Source organism: Barbus barbus (assembly GCF_936440315.1).
Source record: "Barbus barbus genome assembly, chromosome: 31".
NCBI classification, from domain to species: domain Eukaryota; kingdom Metazoa; phylum Chordata; class Actinopteri; order Cypriniformes; family Cyprinidae; genus Barbus; species Barbus barbus.
Genome location: NC_136759.1, coordinates 12,953,467 through 12,979,497, shown reverse-complemented (window position 1 = coordinate 12,979,497; position 26,031 = coordinate 12,953,467). Strand labels below are relative to the sequence as shown.

The 26,031-nt window shown below is 36.3% G+C and overlaps 1 protein-coding gene across 2 annotated transcripts in view; it reads right to left on the bottom strand.

Annotated features, from left to right (window-relative positions):
* The window catches only part of kiaa0753 (KIAA0753 ortholog), a 30,449-nt gene extending 7,946 nt beyond the window's left edge, over positions 1–22,503 (bottom strand). Inside the window, exons 1-15 of one of the 2 annotated variants that reach the window (XM_079387128.1) lie at positions 22,073–22,503; positions 21,380–21,911; positions 21,193–21,299; positions 20,395–20,457; positions 20,079–20,300; positions 19,818–20,001; positions 19,243–19,412; positions 18,575–18,708; positions 18,313–18,459; positions 18,049–18,129; positions 17,325–17,412; positions 17,097–17,150; positions 16,726–16,896; positions 14,680–14,755; positions 14,334–14,454 (exon numbers count right to left, since the gene is read on the bottom strand). In XM_079387128.1, coding sequence (XP_079243254.1) covers positions 14,334–14,454; positions 14,680–14,755; positions 16,726–16,896; positions 17,097–17,150; positions 17,325–17,412; positions 18,049–18,129; positions 18,313–18,459; positions 18,575–18,708; positions 19,243–19,412; positions 19,818–20,001; positions 20,079–20,300; positions 20,395–20,457; positions 21,193–21,299; positions 21,380–21,911; positions 22,073–22,189 — 2,267 coding nt within the window. In that variant the 5' untranslated portion in view covers positions 22,190–22,503. The remainder of the gene's footprint in view (positions 1–14,333; positions 14,455–14,679; positions 14,756–16,725; positions 16,897–17,096; positions 17,151–17,324; positions 17,413–18,048; positions 18,130–18,312; positions 18,460–18,574; positions 18,709–19,242; positions 19,413–19,817; positions 20,002–20,078; positions 20,301–20,394; positions 20,458–21,192; positions 21,300–21,379; positions 21,912–22,072) is intronic. The other variant, XM_079387129.1, reaches the window with a different exon arrangement.
* Between the last annotated feature and the right edge of the window lie 3,528 nt (positions 22,504–26,031).

Genomic DNA, 26,031 nt, shown 5'->3' with positions numbered 1-26,031 from the left:
ACACCAATAACCTCTGTGCGCGGACAAAGAACATTATAAGTTATCATAGGACATTATCAGTTATCTCTCCTCTATGATTCTGTTCCTGAGAATTACACATTAGAAATCCTCATTCAGTGAGTTTGTCTGGAGACAAACAAGGTAAATTTAAAACAATAAAAATGTACTTGAGCAGAAAAAATGTATAAGATAAGATTTAGAATAAACACCACTCCACTAGAAAATATTTTTTTTTCTTGTTTTAAGCAGAAACCCCACTAAATGCCTGTAGCATTCTCTATTTCGGTTTTCTCACATGACAGAAATTCTAAGGCCTTCTCAAGCCGTACGGCTGACCCATCTAATCTGTGGCCTTCAAACTAAGATTGCTGTAGAGACACAAAGTAATGCCATTCAGTTAAACATTCGCTCACTAAAAAAAATAACATTTCTGATCAATGACTTAATAACCACAAATAACTTGGATTTTATGTTTCTAAATGAAACATGGCTAGAAGACAGCTGCAGTGCAACAGTCCTCAATGAAACAGCCCCTCCTAACTTTGATTTTATAAGTGAATGCAGGACTGTTAGGAGAGGTGGAGGTGTAGCTGCTCTATTTAAAGATGTCTATCAATGCAAGCAAGTGTCATTTGGTCAGTACTTGTCTTTTGAATATCTAGGTATTGTGCTGAAAGGTGCTCCACGCATTCTGTTTATCATTATTTACAAGCCTCCAAAATACTCTCCAGCCTTTGTTGAAGAGTTCACTGAACTGTTGTCAATTATTTACTCAGAGTTTGACTGTTTTGCACTATAAAAAAAAATCTGTAGTTTTTACAAAATAATTTTGGTAGCTGTGGTTGCTAGAATAATTTAGTAAAAAATACAGAAAATCTGTAAACACATTTACAGAACAAAACTGTAAAATTTACAGTACAAAACTGTAATTTACAAACAAGGAAATTTGAATGAAAACCACTAAATTCAACAACACACACTGCTATTAAAATCTGTTTTGTACTTGCTCGTCACAAGTAGCTTCGCCACAAAGCAGAAGTATACACGAATATATAGAAGGTGCACAGAGTCATTCATGCAAACACAAAACACCATCGTGGTAACACACACGATACTTAAATAATGCAATAAACTTTCATTAAACAACAGAAGATGTAACATAAAGCCTAAATGTTCATAACTGATAACAAAAACTATTAAAAAACATGATTATTTAAACAAAATACTTTCAAATGTAAAATTACATTAAATGTCTGGTTAGATCTTTTACAGTTTTTTCCTGTATATAGTACAGGAACTTACTGTTAACCTTTTCAGTAGCGTTTTTACAAAATTTTACAGTTAAAATTACACTTATTTTTTACAGTGTGCTATTGCAGAAATCAAAAGAAATTATAACTTTTTTAAACACTTTTGACCTGTTTCAGCATGTGCATGGACCCACAATCGAGGACACACTCTAGATTTACTCATCAGTAGAGGTCTAAACATTACATCCATTGTTTTTAAGGATGTAGCACTATCTGATCACTTTTGTATTTTCTTTGATATATTGATCTCTGTTACCACTGAATCTAGATCCGTCTCTGTCAGAAAGAGATGCATTAACAAAAACACCAGTGTGCTATTTATGGAGGCTATATCTATAATATAACACCAAGCATTTCTGCAGACTCTGTTGATCTTCTCCTTGATTCCTTTAACTCAAAAGTTAAGAATGTTATTGATGATATTACTCCTGTAAAAGTCAGTAAGAAGACTGGCAGAAAAAAATCACCTTGGAGAAAATCAACAGCAGTTCAGAGTATGAAAAGGCAATGCAGAAAAGCTGAGCAGATGTGGCAGAAGACAAAACTCGAAATTCACTATGGCATCTGTAAAGACAGCCTTCATCCTTCCAATGTGGAACTAGCCACAGCTAGACAGACCTTCTTCTCAAATCTTATAAACAGTAACTTAAACACTCGCACTCTTTTTGCTACTGTTGAGAGACAGACACCCCCCAAGTCAGATTCCCAGTGAAATGCTCTCCAACAGCAAATGCAATGAGTTTGCTTCCTTCTTTTCTGAGAAGATCAATAATATCAGAAAGGTGATTAGCACATCCTCAAGTTATGCAGAAATCAAAAAGAACTTTTAAAAATTTCAAAAAGAAGTTACCATGTCTGTTTTTGAAGCAATTGATAGCAAAGTTTTGGAATAGGGATGTTCATTTCGGTTATTTTTCCTAACAGACAACCGACGCTCGTTAACCGATTATTAACCGTTAACCGACAAGATTATTTTAAATTAGAACTGAATTAAATTAGAAAGAATAAGTGTCTGTGACCCCTTAAAAATACTAACATTTGTTTTCCAGAGATTAATTTTACATGCGCAAAAAGCAGCAAACAACAGAACATGAGGATTCACATGGCCATATCATATCACATTACGCACCTGCAGCGCTTCTGTGAGCGGAGAAAAACATAATAAAGCTGGGCGCTATATATATATATTAGGGCCGGGACTCGATTAAAAAAAATAATCTAATTAATTAGAGGCTTTGTAATTAATTAATCGAAATTAATCGCATTTTAAATCGCATATAAATATTTGACCTGAGAACAGTGAGAAGTAAGTTTTCATATGGATTTTTAGTATACCATTGAATAATGACTGAATACATAAGCTTAAGCAACAAAATAGTTTATTTTTGTTCAACCAAGTCCAACAGACCAGTGCAATATTGCCATTAAGTGTGGCAATAGGATATTTAGAAATATAGTAGCCTACATTTCAGAAATTCACTCTTAACTCTTATCGACGCTTCCATCCATTCGTTTTTTATAACAAAATTTCCCATCCACAGGGCCAACCAAAGCGGTCTCATCAACTTCTTTGTCCATGTTCACTGTGGTTTGTTTTTGTCTGAACACTAGTTGGTGCTCCAGTATAATCGGTCCGCCGAAACTCATCCAGTGAGAAACGTTCCGCGGTGAAAAAATAAGTGCGATTAAAATGCGTTAAAAAATTTTAACACCTTATTTTTGTGTAATTAATTAATCTAAATTAACGCGTTAAAGTCCCGGCCCTAATATATATATATATATACATACACAGTATATATATATATATATATATATATATATATATATATATATATATATAAAATAACGAATAAATAAGCCTATGCAAGAAATATATTTTCACTTAAATAATCATTTAAGAAAACGAAAGAAAAACTGTGCAACAAGTATGCAGAGTTTCGATAAATTTTTGTGCTGCGTGAAAGGAAACCAGACGGCAGAAAGCGGCATCCTATTTTTTTAGGCTTATTTTACAAAAGCGCAAAGATTTGTTTTATTGTGAATGTACACAAATAAAAGCTAACCTTTTACAATTCCGATTATCTTCATAACAAAAAGGAGTAGCCTAGTTGCTAGTACGTAGATATTGGAACGCAAGTGAAGTAGCTACATAAAAGGGTAAATGATATTTTGGCAAATACATCGTGAATACAGAAACATTTGATTTTATGTCAAACGAGAGACCCAACATTGGTTTCAGTTTAATTTTAGCCTAACTTAATTCATTTTGGTTTGTCGTTTATAATAAATAATAAAATGCCACTTATAGGTGACTTGTTTTTTCTCTCTAAAAAACGTTGGGCTTTTTTATACGTGTAGCTTATTTTAACCATGCAGCAAACCTTTAAAAATATTTTGATAAATTACTGAAAATTTTTTATAAATAATTGACTTTAAACAGTTTAACTGATTGTATTAATCGGTCAAAATTCTTATCGGTCGGTTAACGGTTAATCGGTTTAAAATAAACATCCCTATTCTGGAAGAAGTATAGTGCAGCACCTTAAACCATCAACCTGCTATCTTGACACATTTCCCACATCTTATTTCAAAAGTGTGCTTAACTGTTTAGAAGCAAATCTCTTAGACACCTCACTTCTTTCTGGGACGTTTCCAAAATCCTGAAAACTGCAGTTGTTAAGCCCCTTCTGAAAAATAGCAATCTTGATAGCACCATATTGAGCAACTATAGACCAATATCAAATCTTCATTTTATAGGCAAGATTATGGAAAAGGTAGTTTTTAATCAGCTGAACAACTGCGTAAACTCAAATGGATACCTGGACAATTTTCCATCTGGTTTCTGACCGCATCACAGCACAGAGACAGCACTCATTAAGATAATAAATGATATTAGCTTTAATTCTGATTCTGGTAAAATATCAATGCTGGTACTACTAGATCTTAGTGCTGCATTTGACACTGTAGATCATAACATACTTCTAGAGACTAGAAAACCGGGTCGGGCTTCCTGGGATGGTACTCAAATGGTTCAGGTCATACTTAGAAGGGAGAGGTTATTATGTGAGTATAGGAGAGCATAAATCTAAGTGGACGTCTATGACATGCGGAGTCCCAACAAGGTTCATTTCTTGCACCGCTCCTGTTTAGCCTGTATATGCTCCCACTAAGTCAAATAACGAGAAAAAACCAAATTGCCTATTACAGCATCACAGCTATGGAGATGACACCCAGATTTACCTAGCCTTATCTCCAAATGACTACAGCCCCATCGACTCTGCCAATGCAATGATGAAATTAACAGCTGGATGTGCCAAAACCTTCTTCAGTTAAACAAGGAGAAAACTGAAGTCATTGCATTTGGAAACAAAGATGAAGTTCTCAAAGTGAATGCATACCTTGAATCTAGGGGTCAAACAACTAAAAATCAAGTCAAGAATCTTGGTGTGATTCTGGAGACAGACCTTAGTTTCAGTAGTCATGTCAAAGCAGTAACTAAATCACTATCATCTCAAAAACATTGCAAGAATTAGATGTTTTGTTTCCAGTCAAGACTTGGAGAAACTTCTTTTTCATGCCTTTATCACTAGCAGTGTGGACTATTGTAATGGTCTCCTCACCGGACTTCCCAAGAAGACCATTAGACAGCTGCAGCTCATCCAGAATGCTGCTGCCAGGATTCTGACTAGAACCAGAAAATCTGAGCATATCACACCAGTCCTCAGGTCCTTACACTGGCTTCCAGTTACATTTAGGATTGATTTTAAAGTACTTTTACTCGTTTATAAATCACTCAATGGCATAGGACCTAAATACATTGCAGATATGCTCACTGAACATAAACCAAACAGACCACTCAGATCATTAGGATCGAGTCAGTTAGAAATACCAAGGGTTCACACAAAACAAGGGGAGTCCGCTTTTAGCTATTATGCCACCCGCAGTTGGAATCAGCTTTCAGAAGAGATCAGATGTGCTAAAACATTAACCACATTTAAAAAAAACACTCAAAACTCATCTGTTTAGCTGTGCATTTATTGAATGAGCACTGTGCTACATCCGAACTGTTTGCACTGTATTTTATGTATAATCATTTTCTATTTTTAACTGCTTTAAATTTATTTTAAATCAATTTCTAAATCATTTTAAAAGTTTAAGTTCCCTGTTTTATTGTTGTGATATTTTTTTTATGATAATTGTACTTTATTTTATGTAAAGCACCATTGTGTATGAAATGTGCTACATAAATAAACTTGCCTTGCCTAAATTTATTTAGATCTATGCTTAAAACAAGAACGTTCGACAATGGTGTAAGAAATAAATGTTAAAAATATATTTTATGAAAGCAAGCCATATCCTATGCAATATTGACTTGATATCTTGATTAAAAAAAACACTGTTTAATTATTTAATATATTTAATTATTATAAAGAAAAGTTCAAAAACATAAGTTATGTTTTTGAAAAAAACGTCTCTTATGCTCACCAAGGGTACATTTATTTGACCACAATATACAGTAAAAATAATATTATTATGAAATATTATTACAATTTAAAATAACTTGTTTCTGTTTTAATATATTTTTAAAAAGTAATTTATTCCTGGGATGGTAAAGCTGAATTTTTAACAGCCATTACTCCAGTCTTCAGTGTCACATGAGCCTTCAGAAAGCATTTTAATATGTTGATTTGGTGATCAAGAAACATTTATTATTATTACCAAAGTTGAAAACAGTTATACTGCTTAATATTTTTGTGGAAACTATGATTTTTTTTTTTCCCCCAGGATTTATATTCTGAATTAATTTGATGAATAGAGTTAAAAGTTAATACTAAATATAATAAAATTTAATATTATAAATTTTGTTCAATTTAATGCATCCTTGCTTGAATAAAAGTACTTCTTTAAAAAAAAGCTTTTGTTGTCTATAAAATCATTTCCCAGGCACCCGCCATTCTCATTTTCAACCATGCCTCGACAACCACTGTAACGCTTGCATGTACTGCCCTCTTACACCCATTCAAGATGGATAAGATGGATAAAATCAAATCCTGTGCAACTCTAAAAGCCATTTTATGTCAAACTGAAATATCAACTTAAACATAGAAACAAAGAAAACAGAACTGGTGCACAATTGTCTTTTACATCAAAATCCTTCCTCTCTGTCTGAGTATTGTATGAAATATTGATATTAAACGAGCATATCAAAATGGAATGGAATGGAATGGAAGAGGAGTGGCTGGTGATTTCAGTGCTCAGATTGGTCTGTTTGATGCTTTTACAGCAGCATCAAATGACACTTGACTCTACAACCCACTGATAGAAAAATTAAAACAAATCACAGAGGGAGAAAAAGCGACAAGCAAACACATGTATTGGGTTTCATTACAAATCAAAGCACGATGATTGATTATGTTCCAGCAGAGCTTTTTAGCTTCTCCCCCCGGCCCCCTTCCATCCCTTTTCTCAAGCCAAAATGGTTCTTGGAATATATATATAAAAAAACAACAACAAAAGCTAAAAAGCAAAGTCACACTAACAGCTCTCTATTGTGCTACAGTAAGGACACACACTGCTGCATTGCAACCAGTCTAACAATGACAAATAGTATGACTCCCCGATTGGTTTGTGTGTGGCATTTACAAACTCTGCAGTGTTTCCATGTCAAACAGTGTGTCGTCTACACAGGTAATCACAGATTAGACAACAAATAATAAACTCTGCGTGCTAATCAACATCAAGGCCCAATATCCGCTCCTCAAATTACCTCCCATGAGCACACGCTACACCGAAACAAAGACTCCAGACCTTGCCCCCTCTAGTGGCACATTTCATACGCAAATAAAGTTTTACCGGTTTCTCATCATAAATCCTCAGTTCGGCCTTGGCCTTTAGTGGCTGTACTAAAAGCCGAATAATTAACATAATGCTTTGCATAATTCATTTTCCATGAGTTTTATCTTTCCTGGCCACATCCGCCCAATAATTGTCCATTCTGATGTAAATAAGATGCAGAAAAGGATGTAAACGTTCACTGAGAGTTTGATTGAACCATTAGGTTGATTCTTATATATAAAACTGTAACATAAGGATAGAATTTACAGCTGAGGCTGGAAGAATGAATGGCATTAAGAGAGAGCTGATGAGTAGATTGACTGTAACTTTCTGATCAAGACTGCAGTGTCCATCTATGTGGCTTTTAAATGAACAGCAGTTGCCAAGTCGTCACTATACTCTGCAAGCAGGATGAACGTAGAACACTTCTTTTGGAAGGATTAGTCAAAAATAACTTGAAAAAGCTTTCAGTGACAATTTCAGAAATTAAATATCGCATTAGTTGGCCAGCTGGCAGCTTAATCAGCAGAAAAGAATCCTGAAGTGCAATAGTTGCTTAGGATAAAAGACTACTTACTAACACTACAGTATTATGAAAAAGTAAGTTTATCGTTAAAAAGTAACCTCTTTATGTGGTTATACTAATTTGTACTTGAGTTTAACTAATTGGTGCACCTGATGTAGTGATTAAAAAGAACAGGTGAAGTTAGGTGAAGTTTTTACACACAAAGGGGGCATTTCTGTTAGACAAACCAGTACAAAATATATATTCTAAATGTAATTTGTCAAATTATGTTGCTTTTTATCTGTTGACATGAAAATCCAATATGCTAAAAATAAAAAATAAAAACCCCGTTTTATAATAGCTCAAGATCTTGTAGCCAAGCTTTTAAAGGGGTCATATGATGCGATTTCAAATTTTCCTTTCTCTTTGGAGTGTTACAAGCGGATGAGATCCCTAAAGTTGCAAAGACTGAAGTCTCAAACCCAAATAGATATTCTTTATAAAAGTTAAGACTCGTCCACGCCCCCTAAAACGGCTCATTCAAACACGCCCCATTTGTCTACATCACAATGTGGAAATATTTGCGTAATGCCGCCCAAATGTTCACGCAAAGACAGAAGGCGTGGTTTCAGTAACCGCAGTTAGTGTTGATGCAGCCATGTCAGGAAGACGCTGTGTGATTCTATGCAAAAGCACTTTATTTGGCCTTCTGAAAGTAGATGCAATTAGGAATCGTTGGTTAAGATTTGTTTACAACACAACAGCACAACCCAAATGTTCGAATTTGTTCCATGCATTTTATGGACGACAGTTTCGTGCACCTAGAGGAGTACAAGGCTGGCTGTGCACGAAGGCAATTTCTTTAATAAAAAAAAAAAAAAAAAAGGTTCCGACTTTGCTATGACAATCTGATGCTTCTGAATCAGCAACTGTAAGTATGTTTTGTTATTAGTTCAAGTATTTGGAGTTTTGCGCGTAACGCGTCGTGAGTGTGTGTGAGGGGAACAGGGTCACATCACAGCGGAGTGTACAGCCCGTCAGAAATAGTCTTAACCGTGGCTTGTGTACTGCAAATACATACGAGCATCATAAAACTGTGTCTGTCACGTGACTCTGTTACCCTTTCGGGCTTGAACTGATAAAACTAACTTGAAAGCTGAAGCTCGCGATTATGGTAAGGGACGTTACATTTCCTACGCGTGCTTGTGGTGTTTGGCCAATCACAATGCACTGGGTCAGTTGGCCAATCAGAGCAGACTGCACTTGTTGGAGGGAGGGGCTTTGTAGAAAACGACGCGTCTGAGAGAGGCGGGCATAGAGGAACTACAATAATGTACAGTATTTGAAAAATAATGTGTTTTTTGAACATTAAAGCATGTCAATATATTCTGTTACACCAAATACACAAAATAATGATCTTTAAATTAGCATCACATGACCCCTTTACATATAATATTACATGCAAGTATATAAAATATTACAAAATATTGTGCTTAATATTTCATTATAAAATAACATTATATAACATTTTTATATAACATTATACTATATAGTATATACAGAACTGTTGGTGAAAAGTAAACAAATATTTCAAACAAATGCTGTTCTTTTGAACTTTGTATTAATCAAAGAATCCTGAAAAAAATGTATCACAGTTTTCACACAAACATCAAGCAGATCAACAGTTTAAAACATTGATAATAAGAAATGTTTCTTAAGCACCAAATCGCCATTTTTGAACGATTTCTGGATGATCATTTGACACTGAAGACAGGAGTAATGGGTGCTGATATTTCAGCTTTGCCATCAAATGAATAAATTACATTTTAAAATATATTAAGATAGAAAACGGTTGTTTTAAATTGTAATATGCAAAATTACTGTTTTACTGTATCTTTGATCAAATTCATGAAGTCTTGGTACAAGAGGCTTCTTTCAAAATCATTTAAAAAAAAAAAAAAAATCTAACCAACCCCAAAAATAATCTTCTATTGTGATTTTCTCCTGGAAAACTGCCAGTGTAACTGAAAGAGCTTTGATCCCTGCATTCCTATCAGTCACTGCAGCTCACTGGATTTCTCCAGAGGGATCTTAATCGTGGTCACAGTCTTTGCTCATGTTTCAACACAGACACCGTAAGAGAGACTGAAGAATAGTCTCTTGGCACAGTGACATTTTAGAGCTGATGTTTTCTGTCGGCATTAAGTGTCTGGCTGAGGATAAATAAATCCAAACAATAGTTCAGATCAGGGGCAGTGGAGAGAAACTATGGCCCATGCTAACCCAAATACCCATGGTGAATGCACTGGAATATAAGGAGAATAAACAAATCTTCAAGTGGTGCTAATCAGTCCTTGTGGTTACTGTCTGGGATGTTAATTCCTGTATGTGATGCAGTGCCGTCTAAGGGCCCGAAGGTCACGGGCATCCAGTATGGTTTTCCGGCCTTGACCCTTACGCACAGAGATTGTTCCAGATTCTCTGAATCTTTGGATGATATTATGCACTGATGATGATAACTTCAAACTCTTTGCAATTTTTCTCTGTGAAACTCCTTTCTGATATTGCTCCACTATTTTTTGCCGCAGCATTGGGGGAATTGGTGATCCTCTTGCCATCTTGACTTCTGAGAGACACTGCCACTCTGAGAGGCTCTTTTTATACCCAATCATGTTGCCAATTGACCTAATAAGTTGCAAATTGGTCCTCCAGCTGTTCCTTATATGTACATTTAACTTTTCCGGCCTCTTAGTGCTACCTGTCCCAACTTTTTTGGAATGTGTAGCTCTCATGAAATCCAAAATGAGCCAATATTTGGCACGACATTTCAAAATGTCTCACTTTCAACATTTGATATGTTATCTATATTCTATTGTGAATAAAATATAAGTTTATGAGAGTTTTTCTATAAAAGGGATTGTGTTTCTACCTGCTCTCTGGGTCTGGGCTGAAGCTCCTCCCATTGCACATGTTACTTGTTCCCTGATTACCTACTGAGTACTAATTGACTGCATGTCTGGTGTTGATTCATTATTGCTCTTGCTCTATTAAAATATTTGATTCTTTTTGTAAAAGACTTTGTCTAGTTTTTCAGAGTGCGAACCATCTACAGTCTCTTCTATACTTCATTGGTTTCCACGCACCTGGACTTACCATTAGCCTTCATCTGAGCGCAACAGTATTTCCTTGTCTCCTAATTTTTACAGTGTCCCAACTTTTTTGGAATCGGGTGTGTGTGTGTGTATATATGTATTAGGGGTCTCGCGATATACTGGTATTGACAATAACCGTGATATTCAAAGCAACAATTATCGATATCGTGTTAATTTAGTGTGTGACTATATACCGGTATTGGCGATAACCACAATATTTAAAATAAGCAGGACTGATAACATCACATGTAAATCCTCCAGCGCCAGGTAAATACCAGGTTGACCTCCAAGTGACAGTATTGTGCCTTAACCCTGACAACTGTCAAACAAGAAGACGCAGCGCTCGCACATACTCCGAGAAGAGCCGTGTTCATCAGAGTAAGTTGCCATTATTTTACTTGTCATAGAATGGGAAATGTTACATTAACCTGTTAACAGAGGTTTTCTGTGTTCATATATTTAAGTAAAGGGTGATTATTTTAATAAGTACCGCGTTTTCTTTACTCGTCTTATTTTTGTATTTGCAATCAATACGGCCTGTGCGTAGTAACACTTTATTTCTTTGTTCAAATCTGAATTACACGATTAAAACTGATCTTGAAAAACTGAGTGACCACATTGCTACATTAAACTCTGTAAAATGTTAAGCTGGTCGCAGTGCCATGCATTTAATGCCTCATCTGCGGTCATTCTAGGTGCACATTAATACAGAATTAGCAGCGCTCTTACTGCATGACTTCAGTGGCGCCTGTGCAACTATAGTTTAAAGAGCTTAAAATGCGGGTACGCAAGTTAACAGGTTAAAGTATCAGGTTAGATGTTAATATGGCATCACTTTACAATAAGGTTCATTAGTTAACAGTTAATTACATTAGTTAACATGAAATAAGAATGAACAATACTTCCGCAGCATTTATTAATCTTAGTTCACGTTAATTTCAGCATTTACTAATGCATTATTAAAATCACAAGTTGTGTTTGTAAACAGTAATAAGTTCACAGTAACACTGTGAACTAACATGAATAATGAATGACTGTATTTTTATTAACATTAACAAAGATTAATAAATTGTGTAATAAATGTATTGTTAGTTAATACATTAATGCTGACAAATGACAAATCTTATTGTAGTGTTACCATTAATATTTATTCATCATACTGTTGAACTTGACAGTATTTTCTCTCTTGTTATTTCATAGGAGCTCCAAAGACAGAGAAAGCCAGAATCCTGTGCCCTGCATTTATCATAATCCTTAAAAAAATTATTTGACTGATATTCAGAAAAACACATTTCAAAAAAGTTATAAATTGATTTGCATTTTAATGAGTCAAATAAGTATTTGACCCCTTCGCAAAACATGACTTAGTACTTGGAGGCAAAACCCTTGTTGGCAATCACAGAGGTCAGACGTTTCTTGTAGTTGGCCACCAGGTTTGCACACATCTCAGGAGGGATTTTGTCCCACTCCTCTTTGCAGATCCTCTCCAAGTCATTAAGATTTCGAGGCTGACGATTGGCAACTCGAACCTTCAGCTCCCTCCACAGATTTTCTATGGGATTAAGGTCTAGAGACTGGCTAGGCCACTCCAGGACCTTAATGTGCTTCTTCTTGAGCCATTCCTTTGTTGCTTTGGCCGTGTGATTTGGGTCATTGTCATGCTGGAATACCCATCCATAACCCATTTTCAATGCCCTGGACCTGACGGTACACGGCCCCGTCCATGGTCCCTTTGATGCGGTGCAGCTGTCCTGTCCCCTTAGCAGAAAAACACCCCCAGTGTTTCCACCTCCATGATTGATAGTGGGGATGGTGTTCTTGGGGTCATAGGCAGCATTCCTCCTCCTCCAAACACAGCGAGTTGAGTTGATGCCAAAGAGCTTGATTTTGGTCTCATCTGACCACACTTTCACCCAGTTCTCCTCTGAATCATTGGCAAACTTCAGAAGGGCCTGTACATGTGCTTTCTTGAGCAGGGGGACCTTGCAGGTGCTGCAGGATTTCAGTCCTTCACGGCGTCGTGTGTTACCAATTGTTATCCTTCCGTGTAGTTCTGGGCTGATTCCTCACCGTTCTCGTGATCATTGAAACTTGACGAGGTGAGATCTTGCATGGAGCCCCAGACCGAGGGAGATTGACAGTTATTTTGTGTTTCTTCCATTTGTGAATAATCGCACCAACTGTTGTCACTTTCTCACCAAGCTGCTTGGCGATGGTCTTGTAGCCCATTCCAGCCTTTTGTAGGTCTACAATCTTGTCCCTGACATCCTTGGACAGCTCTTTGGTCTTGGCCATGGTGGAGAGTTTGGAATCTGATTGATTGATTGATTGTTTCTGTGAACAGGTGTCTTTTATACAGGTAACAAACTGAGATTAGGACCACTCCCTTTAAGATTTATAACTTTTTTTAAATGCGTTTTTCTGGATTTCTTTTGTTGTTATTATGTCTCTCACTGTTCAAATAAACCTACTATTAAAATTATAGACTGATCATTTCTTTGTCAGTGGGCAAACATACAAAATCAGCAGGGGATCAAATAATTTTTTCCCCCACTGTATAGGCCCATATCTCAGTGGCGAGAGGTGACTTTTTTTAACTGGGTATGCTGAGTGCTACGTTTTTTTTAACAACTGTTTTGAACAACTCGGCGACATGAACTCCAGAAAAGTGGTACAGGTAACATAGTATATGCTATTACACATATGCTTCCACTTCCATTAACACTTTACTTGTTACTGTCACACTTACATCATTATATTAGTATGTACCTTTGAAACTTTGTATTGCAGTATTTAGAATGATTTGCTTGTGTTGTCGCTTTGATAAAAGCATTTGCTAAATGAATAAATGCAAATATAAATTATTAAAAGGTATGTTGATCATTTTAGTCAGTATGTAGCAGACAGAATGCACACTTGAAAGGCTTGTAGACACTGTAATTCCCTGAGATTAGACATGAGATGGTGCTTTGAAGTTTGTGTAGACCTTGTGCTCCTACGTCGAGAGAAAAAGAAAGTGGAGGCTGAATGTTTACACTGCGTTCACAAAGCTGAAGGGCCTTGCTGCAAGCTGAAGCCGAAAAGGAGAAGGATTTTAATCTTCTAATGTATCTATTGAACCTGTTCCACTAAATTTCCCATCATGCCCCTCTTGCTTTAGACAACTCTCAGGCCCTCAAGACTGTCCCTTTTTATTCTTTTATTTTCCTCATTAATTTACTGAGCCACAGCTGCTGCCAAAGCTTTGGGCAGAAAGAAGCGAGGCTCCCGCTCTCTCTTGGCAGAACTACAGGAGGAGGAGGCGGAGGGAGAGAGAGACTTGCTTTTACCAGCAGATATTTTGGAATTTGATTTTCATGTAGCTGTTATTGAATATTCCCTAAACAGACAGATAATGCAGTGCAAAAAACACCCTGGTCAATGTGCAGTTCCCCTACAATTCAACTGAAGACAGATAAAATTGTGACTGATCCAAATGTGCCTGCCATGCAAGGAGTCAATACACTCTAAAATCAGCTGATAGTCACTCACCCAGTCTCCACTGGCTTTTGCAAGAGGATGTCGGCCGTACTGGGTGCATTCAGGACTAGTTTCGTCAGTCGGATTGGCTGAGGGGAGGCTGGCCTGGAGCTAGTAATATTCCTTTGAGCATCTGCAAGACACAGTACGTTTTAAACTGCTGCCATCTGGTGGAAACCACTGTCAACCAAACAAAATGCAGAGCACATACTTGTCTGTCTGTCCAGGGACAAAGTGGGGACATATTGAGACTGACCTTCTGATGCTCCCAAAAGTACAACCGATAACTTCTTTGTCACTCTTTCTTTCTACTATCTACTGGGGAATGTAAATGGTCCATCTGGGTCCTGTGACTCACCTGTGCCTTTTTCCCAGATAAGAGGGTCAGAGTATGAGATCATAGCAAAGCGCCGACGCACTTCTTCCTGGTCTCTCTGCGTAACAAAATACAGCTTTGTGAGTCATGTGATTTCATAGTTAATTTAGCAAAATTTTATTTTATTTTTAATTTAATAAAATATTTACTTTTTTCTTTATTAATTTAATATTTTAAATTTATTTTATATGTATTTATTTGAACCAATGAAAATGTTCCAAAGAAAACCAAGTTTTCCCCCAGGAAAAAATAAAATAAAATAAATAATAATAATAAATATACATATATACACACACATACATATATATATATAAAAATAAAATAAAAAACCTTGCTACGTGTACTGCATTATTATGTACTGCACACATATACATACATATGTGTGTGTGTGTGTGTGTATGTATGCAGCAGTGTCACGGTTTGGTATGTTTTCGAAATGCCAGAGAAATTTCATAGATTTTTACAATTTTTTTTTATTTATTAAAACTCATTTTTTTACCATAAACAATGGAGCTACACTTGACCCATCTTCTGGGGTGTCTTCTTAGCAGCATATAAAACAAAAACAGCTCCAGTTTGAAGTATTCAAGCTGATGTTGCCTATTGTTATGTAGCAGATTAATCTTTTCCATTACGTTTAAATTGATTTTTTACCTCTTATGGGCATTTTTTTTTTTTACTTTATAAAGCCTTTTTTCTAAAAGTGTGCATCACCTTTTGAGTCATTTTTTTTTTTACATTTACTCAGTCAATAAGACATTTGGGCTGTTACCAAGCCAATGGAGTCAGTATTGACAACTCATCTGTGCAATGCAGAGGAAACAGAAGTTGCATCTGAATGGCATTTAGATGCTTTTACACACTGTTTAATGCAGCTCAGATGGACATGTAGCCTAATGCTTTACCTTGCAGTTACAAATGCATAAATAATGTTCTGATATTTTAAACATAAAACGTTGGCAAATGATATTTGAAATTAATTTAACAATTAAAAGATACTTTAAATGTGAAATTAAAACCGCCAGCAGGTGGCAGCAAGTCACTTAACAAGTGAGTCGTTGTGATTGAACCGAATCATTTAAACGGTTGATTCATTCAGGAACGAAACGCCATCATGTTGCTCAGAGACGCAAAACAGTGCTGTGGCTTTGTTTGGAATAATTTTTGTTGGCGAAATGGAGCAAAAACAGGCAATATGCTGTCTAAAACGTAAGTCTATTAATTAACTTCTTGCTTATTGAACTGTTGTAAAAATCATTTGTATTCATTTGTGTAAATATTTTAATTAAGAAATTAATTGTGTGTGTGTACAAGTTTTAATGTATATGTAAACTGTTTTGTGTGAAACTTTTTGTGCTGCCATTTTGGCCAGGACTCCCTGGAAGAAGAGATTTTATATTTCAATGGGACTATCCTGGTAAAATAAATAAATTCATGCTGATTTTTGGAGAGAAAAAACGGCACTCTTTTGTGCTATTGATTAACTATATGAAATTGTCTATGGAAATTATGTAAATATATTTTCTGCCCCCATATCTTGAATTTTGTGATCATTTTAATAGACTGAATCATGCAGTGAAAGAAGGCACACGGACTAGTCTAACCTAATAGGATAATATAGGATTAGTCCAACGAATCGTTCGGTTTGTAATGCGTACCGAACCGAAAGCCTCCTACTGAATGGTTCAATACAAATACATGTATCGTTACACCCCTAATATACATATATTTATAAGTTATATTTTTATACATTAAAAATAATAATAATGTATAAAATGAATAATAATAATAATTCTATACATTATTATTTTTATTAACTTTAATAATTTTGTTTTATTTTATCACTTCTTTTAATATGAGAATTTTATATTATAATTGTTATACAATCTTTTACTTTTAATAACCTTTTTATTATTAATAATAAATGCAAAATGTATATCAAGTTCAGACCATTAAAATACAAAAAGTGTGGCATCACTCTAAACTCATAAATCTTATAATCTATGCCTTTAGTTTCCACACACTGACCTCCATCTCCTCCATCCTCAGCAACATGCTCTCTAAAGTGGGGCCTTGCAGCTGCTTCTCAGCATCAGCCTCGGCCACCTGCTGCCTCTCAGTCACCCACAGAGCTCGAGCTGCGTCCTCCAGAAGATCTTCCAGAAGAGCTTCACTCAGTACGTCCGCACTGGCCCCAGGCTGACGGCATTTACAGCACAACAAAGCACAGAATTATACAGCGCTTTTTATTTTTCACTGTTACTTCAAATTAATCCTTCTCACATTTTTGTTTTGTGTGAACATTTATAAATTGAACCTTCATTAAATATTCAATTTACAAAAGTTCTCTGAACTGAAGATCCAGGAATACGAGAGTGAAGAAAAGTGTGAGTTCTCACCTTATCTGCAACCTTCAGCCGCTCTCTGAGTGTGTCACTTCCTGCTCCAAACACCTGCCATACAAATATGAAACAGTAGAGACAGGATTCTCTATTTACATCCACACACAACAGCTGTTCACATGGTCCAAATTGTACACTCAGTCATACAAGGATTTATAGCTTTTGCTGATACACTAACATGTCAGAGATTATTTGGGGAAAACAACATCAAATGAATGTCTTTACCTTTGCTTGATCCAACAAAGGTTGAATTCTTTGTCTAGCAGCCTGCTCAGCTTTTTCCGCCCATTGTGTCGGAGAGCCCACTGTGGTCCTACCATGGCCACATATTAATACACATCAATGCAAACACACACTCAAAAAACAGAAAGTTCAATTAACCCTTTTTCCCCTCATTAAACTGTGGAAAACATTCCAAAATTTGAACAGATAGAATTGTTTTAAAAACTTTAAATTAGTTATGGCAACTACATGCAAAGGAATGATTGAATGATTATTGATGCTTTATGCATATATATGTTAGTACAATATTAAATGTATAAATATTGCATTAAAAAAGTTTTTTTTTTTTTCTTTACTTTATTTTAGTTTATTTTACGTTTTTTCCCCCCAATATTTTTGGCAGTTTTTCTGGCATATAATATGAAAAATAAAAAATTTTAATGTAGTGATATATTTATTAAATTAACTACATGATATGATGATATGAGACTCAAATTAAAACACTCAAATTCATTTCCAGCCAATTTGTCTAGATCTGGATTTCCATGCATCATTATTCAATGCAAATGGATTATGTCAACTTCCATTTTGCTCATTTAAACTGATGGCAACCAATGAAATTTCGTGATAAAATGTTCAAGAAATGCACTGCATTAGCTCATTTTAATTAACTCAATCAAACAAGCAGCAAAATTAATGTCTTGCGTACACAGAGCTGCCGTCATACCGGAGTTTGTTAATGCGGTCAGCCTCCTCTTTACTCAGACGATTCAGTTCCCTTGCAGTCACCCGATCTAGCCAGGCTTGCCTATATAGCACATAAACAAGCACACCAGTGAACTTCTACTGCTGTCTCATAATCAACAGTTAAAAAATATCATCTTCAACAGCAAACATGAGCATTTCAAAGTCACAATTGAGGATCATAGCGATGATCATTTAGTTAGAAAGAGAGCCCAGTGATAATGAAAAGAGAGGGTTCGTTACATACCTAAGTGCTTCATTTTGGGCTTGTTTCCTGTCATATGATGAAGGGCTAATCTGTGTGCTGCCACTGGGTCTGGTCTGTGGCTTCTGCTTTTCAGGGCTCTTTTTAGGTGAGAACAGACATCTGGGCTCTGGCCGGCTTGACACATCGCTGCACAGATGTATATATACATATATATATATATATATTAGGAAAACACAAAGGTGCAATTATGTAAAGTCCTGTGTGCAAGACAAATATGGATAAGAGGGCTGGATGTACTGACCGTGGGCGAGGAGGAGAGTGAGGGGATGTTGGTATCCAAGGCACAGTGGGCTCTTTCTGAGGTACCTGGTTTTCCCTCAGTCGGGATGAGACAGTGGGCTGCTGGAAGCTGGCATCACGAACATGACTGGCCTGCTGATGAGAGACAGTGCGTCTTTTATCTTTATTTTTTGAAAACTGTTTGAATATTACAAACATATACTAGCATTCAAATGTTTGGGTTCAGCAAATTTAATATTATTTACAAATTAAAATGTTTTCTATTTCAATACATATTAAAATGTAATTTATTCCTGTGATGGCAAATCTGAATTTTCAGCAGTCATTACTCCAGTCTCAGTGTCACAAAAACATTCAGAAAAAATTCTAATGCTAATTTGGTGCACATTTCTTATTATTATCAATGCTGAAAGCAGCTTAATGCTTTTGTGGAAACCTTGATTTTTCATGACTATTTGATGTTAATAGAAAGGCATTTTTAAAATAAAATAAAATAAATATTTTTACTGACACTTTTGAGCAATTGAATGCATCCTTGCTGAATATAATAAATTTCTTTCAAAATCTTATTTACTTAAAAATTTTGAAAGTTAGTGTTTCTCAATAAAAAGTAGAGTTATAACTAAACCAAGTATAAATAAATTATTAATAATAATAATAATAATAAACCTTAACATTGCCTGGGTTGATGGCACTGGTAGTTTTGTTGGGTTTCTGTGCTTCTGGCTTCTGCAGTTTTTGATGTTGTAAGAGGCTCTCTAGCCCTGCCCTCAGAACTTCATTGCGCTCCTTCACCAGTGCTTGTGAGGTCCTGTGGGATTTTTCTGCCAGTCTGCTGCCTGCATTCATTAACAAAAATCTCAGATTTTCTTTTGCAATACCCTGAAATCAAATACCTACAAAGAGAGCAACCAGCTCACTCTGCAAACCACTTCTACACAAGATAAATTATTGATTTTCATGTGATTTTCATATACAGTGGCACAAAAAGTATTTGTACTGTTGAGTTATACTTAAAAAAATACAAAATATCAAAACAAGACACAATATCAAACAAACGCTGCTCGTTTTCTAAGAACTCTGTGTATTTGTGTGTTAAAATAAATAAAAATACCTTTCTTTAAAATAAACTTGGTTAGATGTTTTGCTATATAATGCAAAGACATTCAGACACGGCTTATGAACAGAAACAAAACCAAAACTCTTTTTGAAAAATGAACATCAAATTGGTTGTCATGACTCACCACCAGGCTTTTTTGCAGCAGCTGGCTGTCGGGGTCTTTGTGAGGTCCTCTCAGCTGGTGCTCTGGCAGGACGGGGAGGGGACATGCTGCGGACCCTGACCCTGGTAGAAGTCTTTTCCACTGGGTTGACATTTTGCAAATCTACATATCTTTTGCTGTGGTGATTCAGTGCTGAGTCCAGCGTCTGAGCAATCACAAACAAAACGGCATTAAATTAAGGCTCTGACATTCATTGAAAGTTTATTGTGTACGGTTCGTCACCTCTAATTTCTGCAGGATGTCAAGGGCTGTCTCTGGTACTATAGATCCTTGCCCCACCTCTGCTTTGGCTGAGCAGAGAGAGAGCTGGCGAATCAGCTGCCCCAGCTCTTTGCAGTGGGTGGGCACTCTGTTCTCTGCAGGGTCTGACAGCTGGTTGATAAAAACCTGCATGGCTCTTACAGCCCCCCGGTGCACAGCAGCCAGTCTGTCCATTGCCCTGGACTGAGAAGACATCCATAGAAACATTTAAAACATTTAAAACTCATTCCTGCACTTTAAAATCAAACTATAATGAAACATAAATTAACTTTGGTACCTTTTTGGTGTGTTTGACATTCTGGGAACGCAGCTTGTCTAGATCCTCCTGTATTTCTTTAACCTTGAACAGAACAACAAAAAGTCCTGATGTGGCTCTGTAAAGCCGCCTTTTCATCTCTGACAAATGACTGACCAGAAGTCATTCATATACAAGAATGCATGGTTTTGCATGCTTTTCTGACTATATGCAGAATTCAAATTGAGCATTATGTGTCCTGAAATATTTGAACATTTGCAGTTAAATGTGTGCACTATATCTGTGAAATGGGATGTTATGAATAATTATGTCTGAAATCATTATTTACACAATTATGTAAATAAGCCCTAAAAATATTATTATATTATATATTATGTTTCTCTTTCAAACATATTGATGGTCATTTGGTTTGTGTGGATATATTCATAAATTCAGTATTCAAGCTTTTTGCCATGTTGAATAAGTGGAATTATGAATAATTATGACTAAAGTAATTATTTCACAATTATTTTAATTAAAAAATATATATCTTCTATGCTTTTCATTCAGATGTACTGGCAGTCATTTGTTTTGTGTGGATATATTCATACATTCATTATTCATTCATTTTACCATGATGAATAAATGGAATTGTGAATAATTATGTCCGAAATAATAATTTTATAACTATTTCACAATTATTTACATTAATTAGCCCCAGGAAACCTACTACGTTTTTCATGAACTCTTTTCAATTATTTTCACTACCAGTTTGAAAGTGCGACTTCTACTTGGGGGTGTAAAACACTGTGTTTGTGAATTGCAGTGCTGGTCACAGACCTGCTGTTGTAACACATAGATGATGCGTGCAGATCGGGCTGCCTGCTCCTGTCGCCGGATCTCCATCCTTTGTTTCTCATCAGGTTCCAGAACCACCACAGCATGTCCTGCAGAAAACCCACATGCACAACTTTTAAAAAGCATACAAAAAATACATACTACGGGTGCTTAGGATTAAGGAGAATACCTTTATTAGCCAACTGCTCTATCCTTTGCACATATGTGCTCAGCTCCTTCTGTAATTTCCGGATCTCCTGTGTGAGCTGAGGTTCACCGCTGTTGACTCTCGGGTCGAGGTCTTTGGTGGGTTGCTGCCCCTGTTTACGTTGGCTGTTGGGTTCCTGAGGAGTATACACAAGCACCTGAGCACCATTTTTTAATTGTTTCTTTGGACCTGACATCTTTGTGTGGACCACATGAGGACTGTAATCTATGTTGCTTCTTTCAGAGCTGATATCCTGGGATCTCTCTGCGGGCTCAAGTGACAAACAGCTGATGGATTCCTGATGTTTCCTGCGCAGATCTCTCCTGGCGAGTCTTACGGCAGCCTGCAGACGCTCTTCTGAGAGGACTGAGAGATGTATGGAGCTGCTGCAGCTCTCCAGATCATCCTGCCTTTCTGCACGGGGTATAAGTTTCTCTATTATGATGGGAGAAGGGGGTCCCACGCGGGTGGCTCGGTTAACAACACTGGCTGTCACTGTGTTATTGAACTGAAGCTGCGATAAGAAGAATCAAAACCAATTATGAGAATGAAGGAGAAGCTTGTTCATCGACAACAAAATCAAGTTTTATTTATCAAATGCACAAGAATATAGCATGCAGCATTACATTATATACGGCAATACATATACAATACGTTCTTGCATCAGCAACTTACCTGTGTTTGCAGACCAGTCATTTGAGACCCAGAGGAGCCTTTTTTAATCCATTCGCGATTCACCCAACCCAGTTCACCAATGGTCGTAGCAGACCCCCTTTGGAAATCTGAAATCATCCTGATAATATTGTTTTCCCAGCTGTCTTGATAGAAGTAATAAATTCAACCAATCCGGCTTGAGTAACGTTAATCCTTCTCAGAGCAAATGATCATCTACTGACTCATCCGGTCGACTGCGAAAAAGCAATTGATTTATCGCACGAAAACACATAGTAAATGGACAACCTACGAGTAAATCCGGGTATGTTTAAACATGACTGACAGTTGTTAAAGAGAAGCTAAAATCAAGAATTGTTTATAGGAAGTGTCAGGCAGTTTAAAACACCGCCATGACAACAAAACACTTCTTCGTGATTGTCTGTCAGCTGTTTAAAAGCGCTCGGGCGTGTTGTCGCCCCCTATCGGACTGACTTACTGCGGTCTGAGGTGACCCCAAAAAGTTGAATTCATTGAATTCATGATTTTGAACTTTAAATATGGCAGTCTGTTGTTCGTTTGGCAGTGTATTGTTCATTTATTCATGTTGTAAATCCCCTCAACATATAGTTACACACAAATCTTAGACTGAGCACTACACGTTTTTTGGCATTAAAGTTTATTTTGTAAATAAAACTAAAATTACAGTGTGTTAAATTAAAAATAGGAGGTCCATGTTACTATATTTTCTTTACATATATGGAAAAGGAAAATTAAAATTAATAAAATCATACAAAGTCATTAAAAATCATGGAATTGTATAGGTAAATAATGACTTTGGGCACCATGTACCTGCATTTAAACACACACACACACACACACACACACACACACCTACGTAGGACATTTCAAGGGCAATCATTTGTACAATATTCTGCACAGCTCAGCGGGGGCATGTTCAGGCTCACACCGGTGCACAACGTTTTGCTACGGTTTCCAGGTTGAATGACATGTTTCCTGGAAACGGTGTGTGAGATACGTTTTCTCATGTTTCTTCACGTTGGTGGGTGTGTCAAAAATGTCAGCCCAAGACCTGCAAATCCATGGCCACAGAACAGCAAAACATCTACATGTATGTCTCTTTTAAAGTGTTTATAGTGTACATAATGAGTTGTATTTGTAGGGGTTATTATAGCACAATTCTTTAACACCTCCCACCCCCAGACCTCACAAATTTTCAAAGCCTGGCTACGGCCATGCATGAAATTAATAAACTACATATCGAATTTGATCTTTTAATAGCTCTATCTTAACACATTAAGCCATAAGTATTTATGATTTTCTATGGGAGGTTTAAAAGCGCTTAATGAGAGCATTGCATACTATTTGCAATTGCAAGTGACATCGCAGGCAGCGAAGAGTGCAAGTAGCGATTGCAAGTGACTTAGTAATTTAGTTTCTTTTTTCTTGTCTTCACCACCTGGCTACTTGTGCAAAATGTTGAGAGATTCAATTTAAAAAAATAATTAATCAATTAAATGGCTAAAATTGCCCACAATCCATTGCGCTTTGGCGAAGGATTCGGTCCAGAACTACGTATAAAACGTGTTAGAAAAACTACAAAAGTGGCGGATGCACGCGATCAACCATTAGGTAGAGAGGTTTACAAAAAGGGGTTTGAGTTACTAATGCTGCGTTCCAGGCAGGTTTTTGAGCCCGTAAGTCACAACTTCAAACCACCACTCACGGCTTTGTAGCGTTCCAGGCAAGTCACGCCAAACTGCCTGAGCAAGGAATTGAGTGTGTGTATTATTTATTATTATTATATTATTATTAATTTACTTGCAACGTTATATTGTCCTAAATATTCAACCAAAACCTTAGGGCTTACCTTTAACGGGCCACTATTATGCTCATTCACAGGTTACAAATTTGACAATATGTTTACATGATTTGACACTAAGTAATTACTTAGGTTGCTAAATAATTACTTGATCAAATTGGTCTAGGAGGGTCTTCATTTCATCTCCATAGGCTCCACCACGTGATCGGTACAACATGATCATCTTTGATGCGTATTCATCCAAAGAAGACAAAAAAGCACTCTTCAGGTTGAATGGTGTAATTCTGTAAAACTCACTGAGAATTTTCACGCTGTCTCACAGACACAAAGGGGAAACTCTGGTTTGAGCTATCAGATGGGGAGGACATACTGGCAGTGTCTAAAGAAGAAATCGAGGTGTCTGGTTCTGATTCTTCAGGTACTTTCTGGAGTATCTTCAGCACTGCTTTCTGGTGGAAGCTCTGTTATATTGATCAAGTTACAGAGTTCATTTCCAAACTCAGGATCCTCAAACTGAATCAGAAAATCCTCCTTGATTTCAAGCCTTTCTTGAAGAATTGTTTTCAAGTGTTCAACCGAAGTGAGATTTTCCAAAATATCCAGCCTCCTAATATTATCAGGGGCCAACACAACACGGAGCTGCATATTCTGAAAAAAAAAATTCTGATTAAAAATAAATCAAGTACATTAAGTATATGGGAAAGCTTAATATGTGGTAACATGTAAAATGACTTAAAGGGGGTAGTTCAAAAATGAAAACTTTCATAATTTCCTAAGCCTTGCCAAGTCACGTCATTCCAAATCTGTGTTACTTTCTAATGCAGAAGAAACAAAATAAGATTTTTTAGAATGAATATCACTGTCTGTCTTTTCAACACAACAGCAGTGTATACTGACTTGCTTAAAGGTTCCAAAGACATTACAAAACATGGAATATAATGCGCAAGTAAAATGGAGTGCTTTTGAGATTTCTGGGTCTTTTTTAATCTTTAAAGTTAGATATGTGGCCCTATTGAAAAAAATATGCAGACTCAAATTCATGGAAGGGATAGTTCACCAAAAATGAAAATTCTGTCATTAATTACTCACCCTCATGTCGTTCCAAACCCATAAGACCTTTGTTCGTCTTTGGAACACAAATTAAGATTTTTTTTTATTAAATCCGAGAGTTCTCTGACCCTGCATAGACAGCAAGCGTCCTACCATATTCAAGGTCCAGAAAGGTACCAAGAACATTGACAAAATAGTCCATGTGACATCAGTGGCTCAACTGTAATTTTATGAAGCTATACGAGAATACTTTGTGTGCAAAAAATCTAAAATACCTTTATTCAAGATGTTTTCTCCTCCGCGTCACCCTTAGTGCCATTTTGGAGAGTACCAATAAAAAGTATTCTCATAGAGTATATAAGTATTCTCAAATCTTCAAAACCTTGAGATTTATGCTTCCGAGATACATGGCTACTAAAAGTTGAAAGGACATTGGTTGTCAGCTCACAATCTTTAAAAGGACAATTGACTGTGTCATGCCTCCTCAAATGATTTCTGATATGGTTTAAAAACTCACATAATAGAAATCACATAACTCAGTAACTTCAGCAGTGTGTTTGTGAGATCTTTTCAAATGTGTTTTTAACGCACCTACAGTTTTAAAAGTGCAGATGCAGTCAGTCTACAAACAAGGATGCTGCCAGGATCGCCCTTGATAGTGCCGAAGCCTGTAATGTTTCAAGAGGACCACTCTGCTACTGTGGGAACATTTGCAAAGCTTACACTGCATTCCAAACCTATGAAAATAAAAATAAAAACAGTTTGACATGTGCAGTGTTACATTCCAACTAAATTGACATTAATTGTTTAAAACAAGGAAAGTCGTCACTATTGTATTGTTAAATAGAGGGGGAAAACATCCAGCCTCTTCTAAAATCCAGTTGATGAGGGGAAACCCCGTGCAAAAAGATTTTTTTTATTTTTTATTTTTATATTGCTTTATTAATTCAATGCCACAAGAACAAGAGGTATTACATATTCACATATTCAAATTAGCATTAGCTGCCAGAGCGAGAAAAGAAAGAGAAAAAATAAATGAAGAAAATTACATAAAGTTCAGTACTTTCAGAGCATTACATGTTTTCAATGC